The following is a 14,615-nucleotide window of genomic DNA, read 5'->3' as shown; positions in this document are numbered from 1 at the left end:
TTTGGGGGTGACTGGGTTAGGCAATAAAAAATGCACTATAGCCATACTTAAGTCTGTGTTTTTAACTTTTTAAGCTAACATGCATTAATTTGTATTGCACTGACATCTACATTTTACAGTCTTTTGATTAATTGCTCTTTATATTTATTAATTTTTATTTGTGGATACTGTTGGATGTTTTTAAATATGCATGATTCTGGGGATGAATAAAGGGGTTAACAATAAGCTGCAAATACTTTTATGTCAGTAAGTCCCATAACCTATAGTGCCATTATATTATTTTAGTGCCAAAATCTACTGCTTTATGCTTTTTATTAAAAAAGTCTGCACAAGTCAACTTAACTGCTCAGGGTACATTTAAAAGATATTTATTATTGATCCACAGTAATATATTTGTTATACATTACTGTGCAAAAGTCTTGCACCGCTTCTCATTGTCTTATTTTAATTCGAAGGAGCCAAACTTTCTTGCAATTTTTAAGTGTTTTTTGGGCAATAGTTGTCCAGACTTGTCTGAAGGTCTTTCAGATTTTTTTTTCTATGGATTTTGGCTTTTACTTGTTTTCAGCCCAAGTCGTGTAGCTGACTATTTTTAGATGTGTTTATTGTTTGCGAAGCCACTTAACACTGACCTATGAATAACTAGAGCTTAAAGGAAGACACCTAACACAAGGGATGAACTACTGTTGTGTTTATCACAGACAACTTTGTAAGGAACCAATTTTAAACTGTATCTTAGGGACTGTTTTGCTACCAGCCGGTCTCAAAAACATATAAATATTTCCGTTTTTGTTTTTTTTAGTTTTTTTTAGCCGAATCAACAAAAATCCAAGGTTTACACAGTTTGACAGGCATAAAATTGTATTTTTGCACCACCAAGGTTATAAGAGAAAACTTGGTACTTGGTGGTGTGCGGTGTGTCCTTAAAAACATTAAGGGAAACTGGACAATCGGACAAAAGAAATTACAGACAGAAATAGTTGTCGGCAGCGGATGAACAATCTCTGTTTCTTAAGTTGTGTCCTTAAGAAATTTGTGCTTCATTTCATCTACTGTTCACTCAGGCCTTATCAGAAATGGTCTCAGTAAAAGGGTGGCTGTCAAGAAGCCATTCTTAAGCAAGAGAAATAGGGAGAAAAGGCTGAGGTGTGTCTAATTACAAAAGAATTGGACTGAAAATCAGTGGCAATCTGACGGAGTGATGAATCCAAATTTTTTGGGGGCGATCAAATCATCAACGGTATTTACGGATGAGGTGAAGACAGAGGTACAATGGCGAGTGTCTATAGCACAGTCAAGTCACTGTCAGGGTTTGGGGATATATTTTAGCCAGTAGTGTTGGGGATCAGCAGACTACTTAAAGAAATGACACAAAAGCTTACCTAAGAGAGTTCAGGCGGTGTTAAAGAATAAAGGTGGTCGTACCAAATACTGACTTTCAAACTTAGTAGAATTGTACAAACTCTGTTTTTGCCTTATTTGTTGGTTTTTATCTGTATGTTTGCAAATTTCAATAAATTGCTGTCCTATTTCCTAGTCATAACTTTAAAATAAAGAGAAATGAGGGGTGGCTCAAGACTTTTGCACAGCACTCTATTATTATAAGTGATTTACCTTGTAAAACAGTTATTATTCTCAAAGATGCCATATATTAGTGTGCCATCTATGTCTGCCTTGTGGCTTCATTTGCCTTATTAGCTAATCTATGGTATGCCAACCTTAGCAAAGAGAACCAGAGGGATAAAACACATTTCTACATACATTGATGTTTTTGATGCAGTGTTTCAAAGCAGTGACATTGCAAAGCGCATGAAGAGTTTAAATGTTTGTCTGCTCTTTCATAGTGATTGCCAGCATGAGAGTAAAGCACACCAAGTAATTTGAATGCCTTGCTTGAAAATAATGAAAACAGCAGTGTTATTGTATATGAATTTGTCTTGGAATTACAGCAACTTACAAATGATAAATCCTATAAATTGGCCGTGTTTAAGTTTTTTTTTTCTTGCATTCTTGATCCTACCACAGGAAATGTTAAAATTTTACATAGAATGGTTTTTACTGACACAGTACACAGCAGCATTTCTTCAAATGAATAAGTAAATGGATGCATACATAATTTCATTCTTCTTTTTAGTAACCTTACTTTGTCATCTTTGTTGTGAAACCAGGAAAGCTTGTGTGAGATTGTGTGAGAATCTAACCTATGTTAAATAGGTTAGATCGCAAAATGTAAAATATAACATGTATCTATGAAGGTTTTTAAAAGGACATTCACTTAAAACACAATAAGTGGATTTGGCGATCACATACTGTTTGATGCTTTAGGTGTGATGGTGAAATCATCAACGTGACATAACAGATGTGAATGTTAAAGGGAAAGTTTTCTGTGTAAAAATATTTTGTTGTTGTTGCCCCCCCCCCCCCCCCCCCCCCTCCCGTGATTGAGTGCTTGGCACAATTAGAGGGTAGACTGCCAAAGAACAAATATTTAATTTTATTTATGCATATGGTATATGTTTGTTTTTCGTGTGACATCTAGAGAAGTACTGTATGTATTGTCATGAATGACTTATGTGTATTTACCTGCGATCAGACTAGGTGAAATTCACCTACCTGACTTTTGCATCAATGTTGACTTTTTCAGGTTATTCATGTTTAAAGACCTGTTTTTCACAGTTGCAAACACTGTATATGCCTGATGCGTCTCTTATGAAAGAGTCATCTCAGTCACAGAGTGAGCACATCAAATGGGTGGGAAAAGTGATTTCTGCATTTGTGGAAATAACTGTAAAAAGTAATTAAATAAGTCTTTATCAGACAGCTAAAAAAATAAATGATTGATCTGCTCGCAATAACGTCTATTTTTCTGTCCTGTTTGTCTTTCTGTTAGAGCTCACAAAAAAATCTTTCTGCTGTAGTGATGTGAATTGCAGAATCCTAGGAATTAAACAATTCAGTAGTTGATACATTATTGTGGTTTTATTGAAAAGAAATATCCATACATTATTTAAAAAATGGCTTAATATTCCTGGGTTGTAATTTTTAGTTAAGAACAAAGTAAAACACAATTAAGATGTAGTTGTTCCAGAGCTTCAGAGGAAGATGGTGATTATGGCTGAAGACACCAGCAGGAGCATAGCACTGGGACCAGTTGGTATAGCACTGTTGCACAAGTTCCCTTCACAGCAGCTCATAGGACTGACACACAAGCTAGTGAACTGGCAGCCCTTAGTGACGGTACCTGTAAGACATGATGGTAAAACCTCCGTTTCAGCTCATAAAATGTATGATTTACAGCTTTAAACACTTCTTAATACACTGCAGAACAACTTACCGCTTGTAGTAAGGCTGAAACATCGGTCCATACCAGCAGGACAAGTTAAGACATCAGTGCAGGAGTGAGGGTCAGAGAGTGCACATACGTAGCATTTTAATCCACATGCTGCAGAGAAACAAAGACAGCTGTCATTCATAGATGAAGATTCTCCAAATACAAAGCATCATCCATTAGACTGCAGATGCCTTAATGAGATGAAGAAAAGCTTTTTTTCATTCAGAGAAAAGGCTTCTCATAAAGTTTGTGGTACCACAGCTCAGAGAATGAATGAATGAATGAATGAATGCTTTATTGGCCATATGCAGGTTGCCCCACAGAGGAATAGGACCCCCCCCCGACTTACACACACAACAACAAAGACATCACATGGGAATACAGTCGGAGATCGGCAGCGTTGGGAGAATAACACTGAAAAAATTACACAACAATGGGAAGAGAACAAGAGGAAAAAAAGAGACCTCTTCACACACTGGGCAACCTATGGGAGGACAGCATGAGAACAGGAAACAAAAAAACTCCTCTATGTATATATATATATATATATATATATATATATATATATATATATATATATATATATATATATATATATATATATACCAAAAGTATCACCGTATCATAGGTACTCATGTATCTCGTACCTAGTGTTTCTTTTTAGGTTTGCTATTTTTCAAATTCTACATTTATTAAGTTATGCAGGCTTGTTTGCACAACAAGGCTAAATAATTATATAAACGTCTCTCAATCTAAATAGTGGACTTTGGTAGAATTAAAAAAATAAGTGTAGTGCAGGTATATGATGATTTTTAGTGCTACTATCATCTAGTTCTGATTCTGGTTCTGTCTTGGTTAAGTCCTCAGTAGTCCTGATTTTGAACTGTTGTAGTCCTGTTCTGGGTCTGGTTGAATTGGGGTTCAGTCCTCGTGTCTTGATACAGCCCCGACTTTGTTCTGCCTTGCTGCTTAATTAAAAAACTAGTTTAAGGTGGCCTGCATATGTGATATATATTTTTCCCTATATGAAGTCACTCTTTTTTGAACAAAACTCAAAACAGAGCCAATTAATCTTTCAATCATTTCTAAACCCCCCCCCCCCCCAAAAAAAAGAAAAGAAATCCCACATGCATACTACCCTTTAGGGCTAAGCCCCGGGTGTTTCAAATGTCTGGCTCCGCCCCTGCTCTTCAATAAAAAGCAAATGGAACCTTATTGTGCAGTGCAAGCAATTGAAATTAATGTGTTTCAAAGCGCAACGCTGCGTGTTGGGTGCTGTGGGAAAAGGCCTTTAGGATCTGCCATTTCTATTACAAAATACAGTGAGCTCCATAATTTGATTTATAAAGGCAATTTTTAAAATAGTTTTGCATCTGTACATGACTATAGTGTATTTTAAATCAAACTTTTAATGTTTCAGCTCTTCAATTTCAATTCCTCAGAAAGTGAGTAGGATGGTACTGAACACCCCGCCTTGTTTAGGAGGTAATTTAAACTTTGTGCTGATGCAACATTGTGCAATATGTTTACAAAAAAGTTAATGCTACCAAATGATCACTAGTTTTAAGATGCACATAGATGGATTTCCTTTACTGTAAAAGGCAGCAATCATAAACTTCATTAATAATAGCTTGCTGTACATGACTATAGTGTATTTTAAATCAAACTTTTATTGGAAAAAAAAATCTTGGTTTAAAATTAGAAGAGCTGAAAGGACCAGTGATTATCTGATTATCTGGTAAAGAACAAGACGAATAAATCATAAGTTGCTCTTACCTGCAGACAAACTCAAAACCAGGATCAGAGCTCCAAGAAGTTTCATGGTGAGACGTAAGAAAGAAGTACACGATGTGTCAGGAGGACAGACAGTCAAATAGGCTTTGTTCAGCTCTTCAGTTTCAATTCCTCAGAAAGTGAGTAGGACGGTATTGAACACCCCACCCTCTTGAGAAGGTGAATTCTCAAGACTATAGTGTATTTTAAATCAAACTGTCAATGGAAAAACATCTTACATATTCACCAAATTTTTTAAGAGTTATGCTTTTTTTTCCATCACAGAATGATTGTGGTTCAGATGTGCTTTTCAAGGTGATCATGTCTCTTACAGTTTGGTCTAAAAATGGAAGAGCTGAAAGGACCAGTGATTATCTGATTATCTAAAGAACAAGACAAATGAATCATAAGCTCATAAGTGGACAAAAACCAGGATCAGAGCTCCAAAAGGTTTCATGGTGAAAAGTAAGAAAGAAGTACACGATGTGTCAGGACAGAAAGTGAAATAGGCTTTGTTCAGCTCTTCAGTTTCAATTCCTCAGAAAGTGAGTAGAACGGTACTGAACACCCCGCCCCGTTGAGGGGGTAATTTAACTTTGTGTTGATGCAACACTGCGCAATATGTTTAGAAAATAAGTTAATGCTACCAAATGATCACTTCATTAAGAATAGCTTGCTTCTAAGTGCATATGAGAGCATGAGGGTGGGAATGGATGTTTGTATATGTGTGTGCCTGTATGTCTGTGTCTATATGTCAGGTTGGGTGTCAGGCGCCACCTCTCTGGGGACATCTTAGGCCCTCCAAGGTTTGGAGGCCTATCTCCCCCTACCACCACTTCCCCTGCCAGTGGCGGACTCCCTCAGGTGTCGGTGCATTGGTGGTTCTTTGTGTCCGGGGATGGGCGTCCAGGTACACACCTTATGTCGATGCAACATTACTCTTATTATCTTCTTGCACCACATGTTCTCCAAAAGATGTTAATGCTACCAAATGATCACCACTATTAAGATACACAGGATAGATTTGCAGTGCTGCAAAAGGCAGCAATCATAAAGTTAATTAAGAATAGGTTACTACTACTCGGTTGGACCTCAGTTTACTACCAGAAGTGCTTTAAACATATATGTTCTTTGTTTTGTTTTTTTTGAAAAGCTCTTTGACACACAAAGAAGTATTGTATGTAGTATAACTGGTAAGAATGTTAGACGTTATTAAATGAAAGCTGTTAACATTAATGGTGTTTTTTTCCAGCCTACTCATCCACACAGACATTTTTGTGTAGTGCCATATATATTCCTGATACTGTCTTTTACAAAAGACAAAATAACATTGTTGGTAAGTTCAGTCCAACTTCATGTCTGAGGTGGGAAAATAGACAGCTGCACCTGCGTAGTTCCAGTTTGGTACAGTTTGTTGGATAAAAGCAGTTTTTGTGGTGTGTAGTGTATTTTAAACGCACAGCTATATGCATTTGAAGTGCATACTTTAAGCTTTAATTTAAGGGCTTTTACAAAAACAGTATTAACTGTTTGGAGATTACACAGACTCGCCTTTTCAGAGGCTTAAATTAACTGGACAAACTAGCATAATTTTTAATACTTGAAATAGCAGGATTATTAACTTGAGTTGTAACTGCACTGACTTATTGCCAGTGTGGATATTTAAGACTTTCATTGTCAGAATTTAAGATTTAATTGTATTTATAACATAAAAGTTGAGGAGGTAGAGAGGCATTTTTGGACAGGTCTGGATTTGCAAGGCCTGCCCTTATTAGCAAAGCTGACTCACTAACGCTTACATGGAGCAATCCCAGTTTAAGACTCCTTTGAATCGTTTCCTAGATGTAGAAGAACATGATTAAATGAAACCCAAGACAATATAGGAGAGAGACTGCAAACAGTCTTTCAGAGAAGAGTTTAAAACCCTTATTTTAGAGGTGAAATGTGACAAATGTAGATGCATTGACTGCCCACATAAGTACCTTGAGGCATTCTAAGGTTTCTGCCTGGTGGAGAGACCTTCCTGTTTAAAGACTTTGGTGAAGCACAGTGCACATATTCAGAGAAAGCTGGATGCCTGCACTTCAGTCACATATTGACTGATTTAAAATCAGCTGTGAGGAAAACTCTGGTAAACTATAAAAAAATCTTTGTCCAAAGCATTATGGAGTTTGAAAATCTCAAAGGGAACTTTGCCCATCCTTATGAACCAGTTGTTAACTATTCCTGGGTTGTAATTTTTAGTTAAGAACAAAGTAAAACATGATTAAGATGTAGTTGTTCCAGAGCTTCAGAGGAAGATGGTGATTATGGCTGAATACATCAGCAGGAGCATAGCACTGGGACCAGTTGGTATAGCACTGTTGCACAAGTTCCCTTCACAGCAGCTCATAGGACTGACACATGAGACACTGTTTATGCAGCTTTTAGTGACGATACCTGTAAGACATGATGGGAAAACCTCAGTTTAACTAATGCTATGTTCATAAAATGTATGATTTACAGCTTTAAACACTTCTTAATACACTGCAGAACAACTTACCGCTTGTAGTAAGGCTGAAACATCGGTCCATACCAGCAGGACAAGTTAAGACATCAGTGCAGGAGTGAGGGTCAGAGAGTGCACATCCGTAGCATTTTAATCCACATGCTGCAGAGAAACAAATACAGCTGTCATACATGGATGAAGATTCTCCAAATACAAAGCATGATCCATTAGACTGCAGATGTCTTAATGAGATGAAGAAAAGCTTTTTCTTTTCATTCAGAGAAAAGGCTTCTCATAAAGTTCGTGGTACCACAGCTCAGAGAATGCACCAGGAAAAGAAAAAAAAAGAAAAGAAAAGGCAAAGGACCAAGACTTATATTAATAAAGAAACAAATCAACAAGAACCAGATTAGATAAAATAATAACCTGCAGATCTATAGAGTACATGCAGGTAAATAGCTTTTTTGTTAAGATTCAATTTCAAGTTCAACAAAAAGAAAAGTGAAACCTTATTGCGAGGTGCAAGCAATTGAAATTAATTCGTTTCAGAGCGCAGTGCTGCACGTACTACGGGCTGTGGGGCCTTCAGGATCTGCCATTTCTATTGCAAAATACTGTGAGCTCCATAATTTGATATATTTATTTAAAAAGGCAATTTTTAAAATTAGTTTTGCATCTGTACATGACTATAGTGTATTTTAAATCAAACTGTCAATGGAAAAACATCTTACATATTCACCTAATTTTTTAAGAGTTATGCTTTTTTTTCCATCACAGAATGATTGTGGTTCAGATGTGCTTTTCAAGGTGATCATGTCTCTTACAGTTTGGTCTAAAAATGGAAGAGCTGAAAGGACCAGTGATTATCTGATTATCTAAAGAACAAGACAAATGAATCATAAGCTCATAAGTGGACAAAAACCAGGATCAGAGCTCCAAAAGGTTTCATGGTGAAAAGTAAGAAAGAAGTACACGATGTGTCAGGACAGAAAGTGAAATAGGCTTTGTTCAGCTCTTCAGTTTCGATTCCTCAGAAAGTGAGTAGAACGGTACTGAACACCCCGCCCCGTTGAGGGGGTAATTTAACTTTGTGTTGATGCAACACTGCGCAATATGTTTAGAAAATAAGTTAATGCTACCAAATGATCACTTCATTAAGAATAGCTTGCTTCTAAGTGCATATGAGAGCATGAGGGTGGGAATGGATGTTTGTATATGTGTGTGCCTGTATTTCTGTGTCTATATGTCAGGTTGGGTGTAAGGCGCCACCTCTCTGGGGACATCTTAGGCCCTCCAAGGTTTGGAGGCCTATCTCCCCCTACCACCACTTCCCCTGCCAGTGGCGGACTCCCTCAGGTGTCGGTGCGTTGGTGGTTCTTTGTGTCCGGGGATGGGCGTCCAGGTACACACCGGCTCACTCCTTGGCGGCCGCTTATCGGGGCCTGGAGCCTGGGGCTCGCTCGGGCCACTTTGGAGGTGGGGTGCCCCCGGCCTCTCGGCCTGGGGCTCGGTCACTCAGGCACGGCTGGCTGCCGGCGGAGCTCACGGGCGCGTCACTGCAACTCCCCCTGGCTTTTGCTCCGCGGCTGCTGAGTGAGCCCTCATCTGGGACTCTCCTCAGCTCTTTCTGGGACAGTGGCGCGGCTGCCCCTCTGTTGGTCTTCCTTGGTCTCTTGTGTTCTGGGGTCTCTGGATGTCTGGAGTTTTGATCTCCTCCATACCTGCTTCACGCCCTGGAGGACGGGGCTGTGGCCCCCCCACACCCTCTAGCAGATCATTACATGAAGGAACCTTTTAAAAACAAAAAACAAAAAAACAAGCGCGTCCATGCTCGCAGGTGTACACACGGGTGATCACACCCACAAACTACACCCTTTTTGGCTCCTACCTCAAAGCACACTGTGTTCTGTTGATCTTATGTGCTGCACAATAATGTTTAATATTTAGTATTTACTGTCATATTCCCATATATCATTGTGATGCTGTTTATTCTATTACTCTTGTTCTCTTCTGCTTGTTTTCTTTTTTCTTTCTCAGCAGGTGATCCAGGTGATTGATATATGCATTTTTTATTTCTTTTTTTTCTTTTTTTTTTTCTGCTCATTCTGTTGGTTTTTGTTTTTTGCCCTTCTCCCCCGTCCCTCTTCTCAGCTGTTTCTCTTTCCCTCTTTCTTTCTCCCCTTCTTTCCCCCAGTCAAGTCTGTCCCGTATTCAGTAAGTGAAAATAAAATAAACAATAAAAGGTGAATCAAATGGACCATTACGGCAAGGCTGGGATGGTCAGTTTGGTAAAGTAAATCCGTTGGGCATCTTTCTTTGCCTTTAGACAACAATTCTGAGGGCAAAAGAGCCAAACGGGACAGGCCAAAAAAAAAAAAGAATAGCTTGCTTCTACTTGGTTGGACCTCATTTCATCACCAGAAGTGCCTTAATTCTATGATGGCATCAATTCAACAAAGTGCTTGAAACATTCCTCAGAGATTGTTGACATGATAGCCTCACACAGCTGTTGTACACCCATGAGATAAATGGCCCATTCCACCACATTCCAAAGATCGGCTACTCTATTGAACTACAATCTGGTGACCGTTTATGTTGCATTTAAAAAACCAGTTTGAGAAAATTTGAACTTTGTGAGATTGTGTGTCATTGGAACATGAGTACACTGTGGTCATAAAGGGATGGATATGGTCAGCAACAACAATCAGCTAGGCTGCTTTAACTTATAAGGGCTAAATGTTTAATTCCCTGTCGGTCTGTCAGGAAAGGTGACCTGATGAAACCAAAGGTTTTATTATGATAAAATGTGATAATTCTATTTGCATTTTATCATAATAATAAAATAACGGTTATGAAAACAACAACAACAACAAAAAAAACCCCGGACAAAATCAATCTGCAAAAATATTATACATTTATATATAATTATGAAAGAAGGAAAATTTTAACTCAAGTTACTGTTCTATTTTACTTTTTACACAGAGCATTTTATTTAAAACTGCATAAATTAATTGGACAATAATGTACTGTTGGCTGTTTGATGGTGAAAGTGTGACACAACACAACTGTGACCACTAAAGTGAAAGTCTCCTGTATACATCTATGATGAACAAATTCTTAGTACAATGTGAAGGTAGGCAATCTTTAAACATATATGTTCTTCTTTTTTTTGAAAAGCCTTGTGACACCCAAAGAAGTGTACAAATACAGTAGGAGCTGTCTTTTATTTATTTATTTTTAACAAAAACAGTTTGGAGCTGTTTGGAAATGACACAATTTCACCTTTTCAGAGGCTTAACTTAATTGGACAAACTAGCATAATTTTTAATACTTGAAATAGCAGAATAATTAACTTGAGTTGTAACTGCACTGACTTATTGCCAGTGTGGATGTTTAAGACATTTATTGTCAGACTTTAGGAATTAATTGTATTTCTAACACAAAAGAACATCAGTATAGCATTCAATTGAGGGGGCAGAGAGGCATTTTTGGACGGGTCTGGATTTGCAAGGCCTGCCTTTATCAGCGAAGCTGACTCACTCAAGGGCATAGATTTGGCATGGACGGAAAAGACATGTCTCCACCAATAATTTAATCTCTTCGAGTAAAGAAAAACAAACCCGATAAAAAGAAAAAAAAAAACGATCTGTCAACGTCTCATTCAGTCCACCTTGGAGTGCAGTTTGCACAAATTGTTTTAAAAAATGCACTCAGCCTACAAACATTACTGATGAGTCAAGATCTGCACAAATTGACAGAAACACTGAAGCAGGTGCACATTTTATTCTTATTGTCACGTATGTCCTATTTGTCAGGTGATAGAGAGCAATGGTGATACAAGATCACAGGTGAAATTGGATGATGACTTGTTGGTTGTAGTAGTAGTATTTATTTATTGTCATTGTCAAGAACAATGAAATTGCGTTTGGGGCTTCCATACAACCCAAAAAAAAGAAGAAAATAATAAATACCCCTTAAAACTCAAGTGTACATATTTAACCCAGTGTGACTCCAATGCAATAAGACAATCCTTAGCAATAATGTTCGTAGAAATTCAGACAAAGACCTGAGAAACATGACAAAATACAACAATGCAACCCATTCAATATTATTGTACTGTGAGATATGATATCAGATATGATAGTTATCTATTTAAGAAAGGTTCATTACTGTATTTGAAGCACATGTGTGACTGCATGTATTTGGAATGTCTCACTGTTATTTATCAGGTGACAGAGGCAGCTCTGCCATGTTGTAGCTCTGACAGAGGTGAAGAGGCGAGGTCACGGGTGACTGACTGATGATTTGGTGCTATAGATTAACTAGTATTTATTATCATAACAATTGTTAGGCTGCTGATGTAAATTGATTCATTAGTGTATATTTGACAAAGAATCTGAATTGACATGTCTCACTTTTTATATGGCACGAATCAATGTGTTATTTTATCAGGTGGCAATATGTCCTAGTGCAGTCAGAGGGGAAGAGCCAGGGCCAAAGCTGAGGCACATCAAGCACAGAATAATAATTTTAATCTGAGGATAAAACGCAGGTACTGAGGCCGAAAGAAGCTTCAGTGCTCTCAGAAGACTAAAAAGATGGCTAAGGTTAACAATGACTCAAATGAGATTAAACAATGCTGCTGTATGCCATGTCCACCAGGAGAGACTGGACAGTATAGATGTAAAACAAATATGGCAGCAGTTTATCTCAGTTAACGAGAGGAGCAGGCATGTGTTTGGCTCCTTCACATAGTGGACATTGAGTTGTTGTGTGGGACACCAGTAGTCCATGTCTGTTGCTGTAACAGTAGTTCATGTTTTGAATAAAAAAATCCCAGCTCACTGACTTGATCGGGGCAATTGTGTGCCTAAACTGTTGCATAATTTTGCTGAGAGATCTTTTACTTTGTGGTAATCTTAGATGAGTAGTTTTATGGACAAAAACCACCAGGTCATTCAGTGTTTCCTTAGTGCCAAAATATAACAGATGTTGGTGTAGTATAACTGAAGTAATGTTGTTAAGTTCTTAAAGTCATATTCTTTTATTGTCATGACTGTATTTGAAGCTATTTTTTATGTTTGTATGATACCTGATTTATATGGAATATAGCTAGAGTAAACTAAAGCCTAAAATACTTAGTCAGTCATTTGTTTAATAGTAATTTAACATTATATAATTCACATATAAAACTATGAACTGTAATTTTAAATGGTTTAAAAGCACGCAGAATAGCATATGTAGGCAAGTATATTTCTCCTTTTTTTTAAAATCAAGAAGCAAAGACAAAAAGGGAAAAAAAAAGAAACAGGGCAGGGTTCAGTGGTTGAATCATCCGTCCCCACCAATGCCAAAACCAAATCTACGCCCTTGGACTCACTAATACTGACATGGAGCCATGCCAGTTTAAGACTCTATTGAATGGTTTCCTTGATAGCTGATTTGATGTGTTGTTGCAGAGAAAAACCCCTTGATAGTGCTAGAGCACAGAACTGAAAAGAACATGATTAAATGAAACCCAAGACAATATAGGAGAGAGACTGCAAACAGTCTTTCAGAGAAGAGTTTAAAACCCTTATTTTAGAGGTGAAATGTGACAAATGTAGATGCATTGACTGCCCACATAAGTACCTTGAGGCATTCTAAAGTTTCTGCCTGGTGGAGAGACCTTCCTGTATAAAGACTTTGGTGAAGCACAGTGCACATATTAGTGATGGGATTTCCGGCTCTTTTTAGAGAACCGGCTCTTTCGGCTCGGCTCACTAAAAAGAGCCGGCTCTTTCGGCTCCCAATCGGCTCATCAGGTTGTTTTGTTGATTTAATGAATTAATTATGGACAACAATATAAAATTATGCACAAAAGGAATTAGTAATGTAAAAAAACGTGGTTTTCTTTATGTATGTTTATATATAAATATTTATGGGGGCCCCTAGAGACGAAACGCGTAAACTCCAAAACACATTTCTAGCGTTAACTGAACTTCCAAAACAGAGCTACCTAGATCACTTAAATTGTCTATTGTTTTTGTATTAATACATAATAATAAAAAAAAAAAACAACTTAATTTACCTGTTACTACCACACACCCAATCCGAATGTTGGTACTTCCTGGCTTGTGTAGCCACTAGGTAACAAAAGCTCAACACGGCCCCTAGCATCCTGGAGCACTTCCGTTGTGTTTTGGAGTTTGTACGTGCTTTGTCTCTAGGGGCCACTGTAAATATACTTTTATTTATTCACTCCACATAAAATGTAATAAATAAATTATAAAGTACAAAAACCAACTATTTACATTTCATACATTTCAACTTTTAACTACTTAAATTTTCAGCTTTTTCCTTTTAAACAAATTTAAAGTGAAACAACACAAAACACTGCAAACCACAACACAATAAAATATAAATTAAAATATGGAAAAAAAAGGGGAAAAAAAGAACACCAAGATCTTTAATTACGGGAAAGGTTGGCATTTAGAAATATTAATATCACACTCAACTGACTGTGTTTTATCTTCCTATTGCACTGATGGGTGGACAGTTCTTAGGTGCCTGTGCATGTTGTTTGTGGAGCCAGCTCTATATGATATCCTTTTCTTGTAGACTCTACACTCTGCCTTTGTTTTGTCAGTAAGATTGAAATGGCTCCAGACTTTGCTACATTTCTTGATGTCACTCATTTTCTTTACTGTACCTTTCCAATGTGACTGTGTTGACTCTTGTTGTTGCTCCCGGCTGTCTTTCTTTCCCTCTCCCTCCTGTTCTTGTTGTGTGCTACTGCTGTTGCGAGTGTAACTACCGCCCTGCCCCCTCAGCTCAGCGCTGAGCAGAGGGGGGAGGGGTGCAAACACAAGGCTCTGTTTGCCATCTCTGCTCGCCATCTCTGCTCAGCGCAAACACAAGGGTGACTTGCAGCGTGAAGCGAAAAAAGTGAAAGAGAGGGCAAGAGAAAGGAAAAAAACAAAACAAAAAACCCACAGCTCCCAATAAGGAGCCGGCTCGCATCGTTCACTTCAAAGATCCGGC

General features: G+C 37.9%; 3 protein-coding genes across 3 annotated transcripts in view; 1 reads left to right on the top strand and 2 right to left on the bottom strand.

The window, feature by feature from the left end:
• The window catches only part of LOC146657688 (alpha-galactosidase MYORG-like), a 13,861-nt gene extending 11,006 nt beyond the window's left edge, over positions 1-2,855 (top strand). Inside the window, exon 7 of the mRNA XM_085425962.1 lies at positions 1-2,855. This exon is cut by the window's left edge and continues 811 nt beyond it. The gene's annotated coding sequence lies outside the window, so the exon portion shown is untranslated.
• Positions 2,856-2,972: 117 nt separating this feature from the next.
• On the bottom strand, positions 2,973-5,211 carry LOC146657687 (uncharacterized). The gene is made up of 3 exons (XM_085427020.1): positions 5,108-5,211; positions 3,335-3,442; positions 2,973-3,241 (listed from the first exon to the last, which is right to left on the bottom strand). Exons 1-3 carry the CDS (start codon positions 5,151-5,153, stop codon positions 3,093-3,095), a joined length of 303 nt encoding a protein of 100 aa, XP_085283146.1. The 5' UTR covers positions 5,154-5,211; the 3' UTR covers positions 2,973-3,092.
• A 2,127-nt stretch (positions 5,212-7,338) lies between these two features.
• LOC146657686 (uncharacterized) lies at positions 7,339-14,494 on the bottom strand. The gene is made up of 3 exons (XM_085427018.1): positions 14,284-14,494; positions 7,647-7,754; positions 7,339-7,543 (listed from the first exon to the last, which is right to left on the bottom strand). The coding sequence occupies exons 1-3, from the start codon at positions 14,468-14,470 to the stop codon at positions 7,395-7,397; spliced, it is 444 nt and encodes a 147-aa protein (XP_085283144.1). The 5' UTR covers positions 14,471-14,494; the 3' UTR covers positions 7,339-7,394.
• Positions 14,495-14,615: the final 121 nt, after the last annotated feature.

Source organism: Rhamphochromis longiceps, linkage group LG12 (assembly GCF_057381845.1).
Source record: "Rhamphochromis longiceps isolate RC_006_pf linkage group LG12, R_longiceps_female_GT1.1, whole genome shotgun sequence".
Lineage (NCBI taxonomy): Eukaryota > Metazoa > Chordata > Actinopteri > Cichliformes > Cichlidae > Rhamphochromis > Rhamphochromis longiceps.
The sequence above is the reverse complement of the archived record's forward strand: the minus strand, read 5'-3'. Positions and strand labels throughout refer to the sequence as shown.